This window comes from Trichosurus vulpecula, chromosome 8 (assembly GCF_011100635.1).
Source record: "Trichosurus vulpecula isolate mTriVul1 chromosome 8, mTriVul1.pri, whole genome shotgun sequence".
NCBI lineage: Eukaryota > Metazoa > Chordata > Mammalia > Diprotodontia > Phalangeridae > Trichosurus > Trichosurus vulpecula.
In genome coordinates this window covers 249,418,881-249,429,408 of record NC_050580.1, presented here as the reverse complement: position 1 = coordinate 249,429,408, position 10,528 = coordinate 249,418,881, and the positions used below count along the sequence as shown (strand labels likewise).

The 10,528-nt window shown below is 41.1% G+C and overlaps 1 protein-coding gene across 1 annotated transcript in view; it reads left to right on the top strand.

Moving 5' to 3' along the window:
• The first annotated feature begins 1,722 nt into the window (after positions 1–1,722).
• Positions 1,723–10,528, top strand: part of PTPN21 (protein tyrosine phosphatase non-receptor type 21) — a 129,508-nt gene continuing 120,702 nt past the window's right edge. The window contains exons 1-2 of the mRNA XM_036734453.1: positions 1,723–1,979; positions 9,630–10,007. Coding sequence (XP_036590348.1) covers positions 9,828–10,007 — 180 coding nt within the window. The 5' untranslated portion in view covers positions 1,723–1,979; positions 9,630–9,827. The remainder of the gene's footprint in view (positions 1,980–9,629; positions 10,008–10,528) is intronic.

Genomic DNA, 10,528 nt, shown 5'->3' with positions numbered 1-10,528 from the left:
GAAAGAGTGAATGAATGAAAAAGCATTTATTAAGGGCTTATTTTATCCCAGGCAAGGTGTTGAAACCTTGAGATACAAATACAAACAGAAAGAGTGCCTGCCCTTAAGGAGTTTATATTCTGATAAAGGAAGCTGATAAATGTAGCCTAATGGTAGTTAGGTAAAGACGCGTTTGGGGCTGAGAAGTCACTTAGATGTTGAATACAGCTATAGGGCAATTGATTGACTCGAACTTTCCAGGAATGGTAGCACTGATCTGATGATTCTTGAGGGAACAAGGGAGCAGAGGAGTGATATTATGAAACAATATTTTAGGAGTATTACCCAGCCACCAATATGCAGCATTGACTTGGGTGGAGGAGGGAACAGAGAGAGGGGAACTGAAGGAAGGGAAAGTAGCTAGGAGATTTGCAATAATTCAGTAAACATAGTGCAGTTGTGGTGATATGAGGATCTTGGCCGTGGGAATGGCGGTGGAATTTAGACAAATAAATAACCAAGTCAAAGGAAGAGATGTCAGGGTATGAAAACTTGGTTAGATATAGAGAAAAAGAAGGAAGAATTAAAGATAATTATGATGACAATGATGATAGGTAATATTTATACAGTACTTTGAGGTTTGAAAAGCATTGTGTCGCTCCAACGCCATACAGAAGAGAACTCCACAGGACTCCTTTATTCTCCTTCTAAACATACAAATTAACCTTGATATCCCCTGGAAAGAGTGAGTTTACTCAATTTAGGCTAATTTTCCTTTATAAAAGCATGCTGTCATTTAAAAAAAAAGATTTTTCTGAACTGATACAGATTTAAAAATAATTTGAGTCAAAACTAGCTTACAGTAAACTATTAATTCTCTCATGTTCCAGGACCATTCCCTCTTTAAATTTTAAAAAGTAGAAATGAAATATTATCATGATAGTCTGCTTTACAAATAATTGAGTTTTCTATACCATATGAAATATTTGCTTTAAATGGCACTTTAAGTATTTATAAACTCTTGATTTGGACAGTGTCTTTTTTGGCCAGTCATGTCTGGTACCCTGAGAGTGTAAGAAAAGAGAGTCATAGCTTTGTCAAGTAGTAGGAATAAAAGTAGTCATATAGAAAGATAAGTAGCAAATTATCACAGCAAATAGTGATAGCATTTTCTACAGTCCAAAAGACATAATTATCTGCCACAGAAATACTATCCCCACTGTATTTTATAAAAAGCCCTGCTTCATTTGGGAAGCCTTAAAATAAGTGGTCATATGATTAAAAAAGGAAACGATTCCTTGTAACCCCCTATTTCTGTAATGCCCCCGTAGCAGGCGCGGCAGCTGTCCCGCTGCTGACATTCCCCGGTCCTGACATTCCAACTCTCTGAGGTCATGGACTGCAAGCATACGGGCTTTTCGCTCCTTTTCTCCGTATCCGTCCGCGTGGATGGAACAAGTAACGCCTCCCAGGGAACTTGCACCTTCACTACCCAGTGAGAGTCCGAGCGGATAGGAGCAAGGCAAAGGAGCCTCGCGACCCCAGAGCTTCGTTTCTCCCCTATACGCGACCCCCTTCTGCCCTGCCTGGAGCTAGCTGCTTGGGAGATGATTGCCAAGTTCACCGCCCGGGGTGCCTTTGTGTAGCCCGGCTCGCGGACCCCGGCTCTCGCGCCCGCCCTCGCACGAGTCCGGCTCCCCTCGGATCGCTTGCTTGCAGGAGCTCCCTCGAGCGCTCGGTGGCCGCCCTCCCTCCTGTGAGTCCTTACCTAGTGGAATGATACACAAACCAAGTTTTCTGAGACAGGAAGTGAGGAATGTTTTCAGTATGACTGAGTTGGAGGGGAGCCTGGCATGCCCTTCCCGACCCACGGGACGCAATGAGACCCTTGTGAAGGAAGACCGGTGAGAGATGTCTTCCAGGGGAGAACCCGAACTGTTTGCGTTTTGTAGCTGAGGATGCGTGACCTCAGAACCTCTTCAGCTGGATCACTGCAACAGGTAAGTAAGTCCTGGGCAAGAACAGACCAAGGGAGCCACCCCGGGCTCTCTTTGTTTGATACAGTTTCATGTTGTCCTTTGGAAACTACCTCTCTGTTCCCGAAAGGCAGAACGTGTAACTTAGTGGCATTTTCTCTCGTGAGTAAGTTTCTTCTCTGTAGTTTGTTAGTGCTGGAAATGGTGAATGCTGTCGCGGTTCTCGAAGAGATAACGTCCCACCAAGAAATTCTTCCTTTTCATGTTCCTCTCCACGGACTTGTCTATTACATTTTCTTAAGAGAGCACTTTCACTTATATTGTGATTCAGTTTTTGCTTTTAGGGTCTAATTCCAAACTAGGTGGTTACTTCTGGCTACATTTCAGTATGCGAAAATGGTGCATACTTGTTGAGTTTGGCAAATAAAAACTTTTGGTTGGGGAGAGAGAGGAGGAGGTGTTTTTGTTTTATTTTGCTTAAGAGGAGTGTGGCTACTGTGGGGAGGGAAATTCCTAGGTCTGCTAAATTCAGGCTTGTGATTTTGGCGGATTCTGATTAGATAATCTTGGCATGCTGGTCCTATTTTCTTTTTGCTGATAAAGCCTTATAATAGTGCGTGTGTGCGTGTGCGTGTGTGCACATCTTAAAAAAATTCCATGTGATCAAAATGACACCAGCTGTTAGCCTAACACTAAATGACAGCTGCTAGATTTAAAAAAAAAAACTTTTAATAAATTTCGATATAACAGTTGTATGTGGACAACGGCAAACATAGTGCAACTAAGGAAATTTATTCTTAAGTTTTCCTTTTGCTTGTATGGATATTTTTTGTCTTATGGGAAACAGGTTATAATTCAAAGCAGTGGAGTTATTAAATGCTGTTGCCTTCTTACTGACAGATGATAACGGTTAGTTGTTGCTTTATTTTCAGGTAGTTATCGCAAATTTTAAATGAGATGAAACCTTAGTAAGGAAAAACTTCACAAAATATAGTTATTTCTTTAAGAAACTTTTTGATTATTGGGAATACTCAAAGAAATAACATATCCTGCTTACAGAAGCAGATCTACCTGGCTTAAGAGTGTCTACTGAGATGAAACGTTTAACTTATTACTTCATCTATGAATTCTGTTTCCTTTAGTACTGAAGCCTTTCAATTTGAAAGTTTTAGTGTAGAAATTAAGTATTCGTCATAGATATCACCTGTCAATCATCTCAAAGAATCTCTCTGTAAATAATGAAAACTTTGGTCAACAGAGAGTTTAATTAGATCAACAAATATCAGATGAGTCATTAAAAATATTAAAAAAAATTAAAAAAGAGAAAAATACCTCTTAAGTTATCCCTAAAATAGACAAAAGTTGCTCTAAGCCTCTACTCAACTTGGCTTTATTAGAGCTATTAACCATGTAAACAGTTTCTTAAACCCTATGTTCAACATGCATTACAAAACATGGACATAAAGAATTGAGCTAAAAAGAGTATGACCGTGCTAACTTTGTTTTGGGTTGAGTAGAGCATCACTTTTAACAACAGAGTCTATGCTTTTCTTATAAAAGATTTCTTCCAAGCAAACACTCTCCTCATTGCCCGCCCCTCCCATGCCTAAGCCACTTCTAATGGTAGTTAGTAGTAGTTAGCTCTGAAGGGAAATTACACCTGGTTTAAGAAATTATTGTTTTTATGCTAACAAAAAAATACATTAGGTGAAAATCTTTATTTCTATTATCAATGAGATTGTGAAAAAAAAATCACTTCAGACTTTTGGGTGTCTCCTGCAACTCCCCCCATTTTTGCTCTATTTACTTAATCTGATGCTCAAGTTAATAATTAAATTTTATAGTATAGTATCTGTTGCCTTCGAGGCTTAGTCATTTGTTTCTTTGTAGTGAAGAGAGCACAATATCTGGAACATTCCAGAATACAAATATTTGTATTCCCTCTTCATATAGACAAATGTCTTGGTTTTCATCTTTTGCTACTACTTGTAGTTTCATTTGCTTTTTAAGGACTGTTCCATAGTTTTCATATGGAAATTTAAATTTATTACTTAATGATATCATGGAAGCCTTTTGCGGAAAATTATAACCAGAAATTTAACAAAAACATTTAGGAAGACCTTGTAAAAGATTTTTGCCGTAGATCGACAATCTCCATTCTTTCAGCAGCTCTTACTTTTTTTCACCGTATGATAGGCTATTTCTCTACAACACTTTATCAAAGGAGCTGGCACCTACTTTCTCCCCCTTCCCAAAGCATACACAGCATCACAATCTAAGCGTTTTAAAGTATTAGAAATCCATATTTTTATGGTTTTTGAGTATACTGGTATTTAGTCATCATGGGACTGACACATCTGCATAGACGTTAGCATCTCTTTTTCCTGGTAGTTTTCAAGTTAAAAGTTTATTGTTACCTATATAGCTTCACTGGGCAGTGATGGGGAAAATATATGCTTGAGAACTGTTGTCACTTTGGCCCAACTCTCTTAGGTTGAGCTTCACTGTAAACTTCTCCAAAGCAGGGTCCGTACTTTCTACCCTATTTAAAAAATTTCCTCCCTTGTGTAGTGCCTTATACTGGCATTCCTGAAGTATTGCAAACCTTTGGTAATGGGTAGAAACCTTTGCCATTTTTCTCTTTATATCTCTTGCCTTCCTCTTCTTTAATCCTCTTGGTTTCCCCACCCCACCCTACCCCTCCTTTTTGGACTAGCCCAAGGACAGAGCTTCTGGATCTCTGGCCTCAGAGATGGTGTAGACTCTACTCTCTACTACAGTGTGTACCTTCTAAATCACATGTAAGTCTTGGTGGCCATTGGTTGTGTCCTTAGTTAAATAAATCTATAGTTATTTAACCACAATGTTTGAACAGTTATATTATCCTCTATTTAGTCCTTAAAACCAACCAATGAGGGATGTAGTACAAGTATAATATTAGCACCATTTTCAGTTAGAGGAAACAAATACCTAGAGCGGGAAAGTGATTTGCCTAAGGTCTGGAATCAGTAAGGAACCAGATGATTGGGTTACCTCCCAAAGGATTATGTTAGTTGACAATTATATTGCCCTTTAATTTAAGTTTACAAAATGCTTACAAAATGTACATTAAATCATTTGATCAAGGCAAGCCTGTTCTGCCCTCTCCCTCTTTCCTTCTCTCCTCACCCCATCCATGACCTAATAATAATAGTTATCTTTATTATGTAATGCTTCAAGGTTCGTAAAGAAAGGGCTTTACATAAATTTTCTTTTGGTCCTTACACCAATTCCATCTCTCTGCACTGGGCATTCTCAATTTCAGGAATGCTCTTCCTCCTCCACTCTGACTGCTGACCTCCCTGGTTTCCTTTAAGTCCCAACTAAAATCCCATCTTTTACTGGAAGCCATTCCCAAACCCTCTTAATTCCTGTGCCTTAACCTTTGTTAATTATTTCCTATTTATCCTGTATAGCTTTCTTTGTACATACTTGCTTGCGCGTTTCTCCCCCAAGCGATTTTAGGATCCTTGAGGGCAGGGACTGTCTTTTGCCTCTTTTTGTATTCCCACCCCTTAGCAGTGTCTGGCACATAGCAGGCGGTTAATAAATGTTTATAGAATTGAACTCAACCAAACCTGTGAGGTAGGTGCTATTATCACCCCAGCTTTACAATGAGGAAACCGAGTCCGAGAGAGTGAGCATGTAAGTCAGCATTCGAATTCAGGTCTAGCTAGGTAGCTGAGACCCTAAATAACCAACGTCTGGCCTGGCATTGACCTTCCCTGCGGACTCTGCTTGCCCTAGGTTGGGGAGGAATGTAGAGCTAGGGAGGTGGAGATACGGGAAGCTAACCAGCTTCCCTTCCCCCTCCCGAACAATTCTAAATTGCTTTAAGAAAAAAAAAAAAGCCGTAGTCTTTGGGGAAGAGCTCTGGATTCCGAGACGGGAGACCTGAGTTCGAATTCTGTTTCGGCTTCTAACTTAAAGTATAATTCGGGTGATTCACTTTCTCTTGGCCACGTGTCAGAAGGGAGGGTTGGACTAGATGACCTTTGAGCTCCCTTCCAGATTTTTAAAGTCGGTGCTCTCAAAATCCGAGAGGGACCTCGTGGGAGGAGGGAAACCAGACCCTTCCTTTTAGCGGAGCTGGGAGGAAAGGGTGGGGAGGGGGCGTCGCCAGACCCTGATAATGCTGGGCGTATGCTGCAGCTGCCAGTGCAGCCTCGGAGCGCCCGCCTGGAGAGATTCGAATGGGAGGAGCTCCCTCCCTTTCCAGGAGCCCCTCCCTTACTCCCCACGGCCTGCAGTTTGAGACCGCGGTCCCTTTAAATGTCCCTCCCCCGCCCCCACATCTCGACCCCCTCCCTCTGGTTTACTCTGCCTGGAGCGCCTAAGGGACGGTTCCTTGCTGAAACCTGTCCCACCGGAAACGAACCTCGAAACAAAGAGCGTTCCGGAGAGCTGCGAGAGGCTGGGGCGGGGCCGGGCTACTGCTACATTGTAGCCCCGCCTCCCTGACTTCTGATTGGGGAAAGGTCTTCTTGGCAGGAGGTTCATCCGCTGGACGCTTTAATAGTCCAATTGGTGTGCTCGTCCCGACTCCTCTACCCTGCCTTGGTGTTTCTTAGCCCACTGATACTTATGGGACGTAGAACTGGATGTCAAAGCATTTGTGTCAAGTTTATTCGTACTGTGTGCCAGGCATTATTCAAGTTGTTGGGGATACGCAGGCAAAGAAGTCTGCCCTGAAGGCGCTAATGCACTGTTTGGGGAGGGGGTGTAGCTTCGGGTAGATGAATACTCAGGTTGAAGTTCACACAAGAGAAGGAAGGAAGCGAGAACCTGGTGGGGGGGGCGGGGTGTATGGCTGGAGGAAGACTCCGTCTCCTTTAATCACACCGGACCTGTTCATCTATGCCATAATGAGGGAGAAGACTGGACTCAAGGTCTGCAGAACTGGATTCTCGTCCCAGTTCTGTTAGTACTTAAGGGGATGATCCCTGGGCAAATCGCTACCCTCTTAGCTTCAGTTTCCTAGTCTGTAATAATTGCTGGCATCTTCATAACCTTTTAAAGAATGCAGAGGATTTACCACCACCACCACCCAATTTTCTCAGCCCTGGTTTTGTAATGGTTTGTACAGGAATAATTATTATTAGGATCTCAAAAAAAAGGGAAAGAACTTTATGTGCGTTATTTCACTGGTTACTCAACTCTGAGATAAGTAGCCACTGATAATTGTTGTTCAGTCATTTCAATCATGTTTGACTCTGCGAGATCGCATTTGTGATTTTCCTGACAAAGATACTGGAATGATTTGCCATTTCCTTCTCCAGTGCATTTTTACAGGTAAGGAAATTGAGGCAAACAGAATTGAGTGACTTGCCCAAGGTCACACAGCTAGTAAGAGTCTGGGGCAAGATTTTAATTCAGGTCTTCCTGAGGCCAGGCCTGGCACTCTATCCACTGCACTACCTACCTGCCTTACTGATACGAATACCATTTAAAAATGAGGACACTGAGGTTCACAGAACTTAAATGACTTGTCCATGGTCACATGGCTGGTATGTAATTGGAAACGGAGTTCCAGTCCAAGTCTTTCTGAACTCTTAAGTCCACTGTACTTTCCAGTATCTCACTAACTCTTTATCTTTAAATACTACTTCAGAACTTTTTATATAAATAAATAATATATGTGAAAACACTTTGCAAAGTCCTATACAGAAAAAATATGTTTAAAGCCTGTGGATATTTTAGGGGCTCAGAAATGACTTAAAATATTTAGGGGAGGCAAGAGGAATTGGGAGAGATTGTTTACTTTTCCAGATATCAAGTAAATAAGAAAATCATTTATTTTTTTATTTTTTTTTTTGGCAAGGCAATTGGGGTTAAGTGACTTGCCCAAGGTCACACAGCTAATACATGTGTCAAGTGTCTGAGACTGGATTTGAACTCAGGTCCTCCTGACTCCAGGGCCAGTGCTCTACTCACTGCGCCACCTAGCTGCCCCATTTATTTTTTAAAAATAAAATTTTATTGATATATTTTGTCTTTATGTCCTGTGAATTTCTTCTTATACTAATCTTTCCCCCCTTCTAGCCATCCCATGATAAAGTAAATTATTTATTATATGTCAGGTACTGTGCTAAGTGCTGGAGAAATACTTAAAGGTAAACAAAACAGTTCTTTACCTCTTTCCTCAAGGGAGCTTGTATCCCAGTAGGGGAAGACTACACATATAGGGGAGCTGGAAGGGGAGAGGGGTAGTGGCTGGAGGTGGCCTGAAAGTGAAATGCAGTGGAGTCAAGGCTTAGAATTGAGCAAGATAAGGTTAAAGCTGGCCTATGAAACACTAAGTTGTCCCTACATGCAGAGTCCCATTCTCTGGCCCTGGAGGCAGTGGAGATGAGGGCCAGAGGGCAGTGCAGATTGCATGGCTGATGGTGTCTAGGAAGTGATGGTATAAAGTTGACATATTCATTTTAATGGACATTTTGTCAGAATTAATTTTCTCCTTTCAAGGATATTCAACTGAATGAACATTTCCCAAGCACCTACAACGAGACGTTGCCATAGTTGTTAGGGATACAGAGATGAAAAAATAAAAGTTTCTGTATGCAAAAAATTTGTGGTGTGAGATAGACATGTATGAATGTGATCATGTAAAGGAGAGGTCTGGACGAAGTGCTACAGGAAACACAATTGTGTACTTCTGTGGATGGCATTGCTGTGTGCCCAGGCTCCAAATGTGGAGGTCGTCTATTACACTTCTTTTGCTTTACCTTCTTCCACCTTCATCAAACCACCTGTTAATTCCTGCTGATTCTACCTCTACACCTTCTTAATTCCCTTACCACACCTGAGTTCTGGGCCTCTTCTGTATTAGACTACTGTTATAGCTTTGCAAATGGTCTCTTTCTTCTCTAATCCATCCTTAGCACATAGCTGCCAAGATAATTTCTCTGAAGCATAGATCTGCCTATGTCACTCTGCTGTTTAAAATCCTTTAGTGGCTTCCAGTTGTCTTAAATACAAACTCCATAGCCTGGCATTTAAAACCCTTTACAATCTGGGCTCTAATCTACCTTTCAAGCTTTATTTAACATTCCTTCCTTTCACACACTCTACATTCCAGCCAAATGCAATTACTCAGTTCCTGGAACCACTAGATTTTTCCAGCCTCCCTTCATTCTCACATCTGGTATCTACCATTCTGATAAAACACTCCCTCTTTATCTCGATGCCTTTTAAGACTCAACTCAGGTGCCATTTTGTCTGTGAAGCTTGCACTCACCCTCACCTTCATCTGAATGTGTTATGTTTCTCAAATGTTCCTAGAATACTTTATCTAGATTTCTGTCCTGCCTTTATCACATTCCCCCTCAGTAGAATGTAAGTTCTTTTGGGACAGGTACCATATCATTTTTCATCCTTGAATAACCAATACCTAGCACATACTTTGCACTTAATAAATGTTTTAGTTGAAGGTGAGGTCTTTCAAATATGGCTAAGATTAAAGAATATAATCCTGGTGCTCAGATTTAACATCTATTTGTCTAGCTCTAAACATTTTTTTAGAGGTCAGAGAAGTCTGATTTGTGGATGAAAGCTTATTGATTGTTTTGTTTTAAAGCTAAGCCTGCAGTTATCAGGATATCCTTACATAAACAAATCAATCTTCTCTTTTCACAGTACTTTGGTGGATGATCCCTTCACCTGGACCTTGGAGAATCAGATGCTTTTTAATGGCTGCAGACGCTGCTGGGTGAGCAGCCTGAGACTTTACAGCTGTCAACTCAGGAGACCCAACATTCTCTCTCCATTACCTTCCACTGGATCAGTGGTGGTACTTTTTCCTCACTGCCCCTTTACAATAGAAGGGGAGATAAGATGCCACTTCCATTTGGGTTGAAACTGAAACGTACTCGTCGATACACAGTGTCCAGCAAGAGCTGTTTGGTTGCCCGAATCCAGCTGCTAGACAATGAGTTTGTGGAGTTCACACTTTCTGTGGAGAGCACTGGTCAGGAAAGCCTGGAAGCTGTAGCCCAAAGACTAGAGCTTCGTGAGGTAGGCATATAAGCCAACAGGGCTTCCTTCTTTACTGTTGTATTTTTTGTTTTTGTATCTAGAACCTCTGGAATATGGTAGGTACTTAATAAATGTTTATTGAATGAGTTCTATTTTTACCTAGCTACTTTAGGAAAAAAAGTTTTCATTTGATTGTGTGTGTGATATGATACAGGGTGTTCCTAAAGTCTAGACACATAGGCAATTGCCAGCAATGTGGAGTTACTGCATCGAGTTCACATGAATCTTGCAAAGTGCATCAACCTTTGCATCACAAATGAATTGAAGATGTTATTTTTAACATTCCAATTAAATCAGATGTTGTTGAATGTTTCATTCATTTCATTTCTAGAAAATATGCATTTTTGCCTATGTGTCCAGACTTTAGGAACACCCTGTAGATGGGAATCTTTAGTGCCATCTAGTTAATATGGGCTCTCTGAATTTATAAATGATCAGATTTGATTTGAGCTTTGGTAATCAGGGTTCTCTAGATACTGATGATCTACTTGACTTCTGGT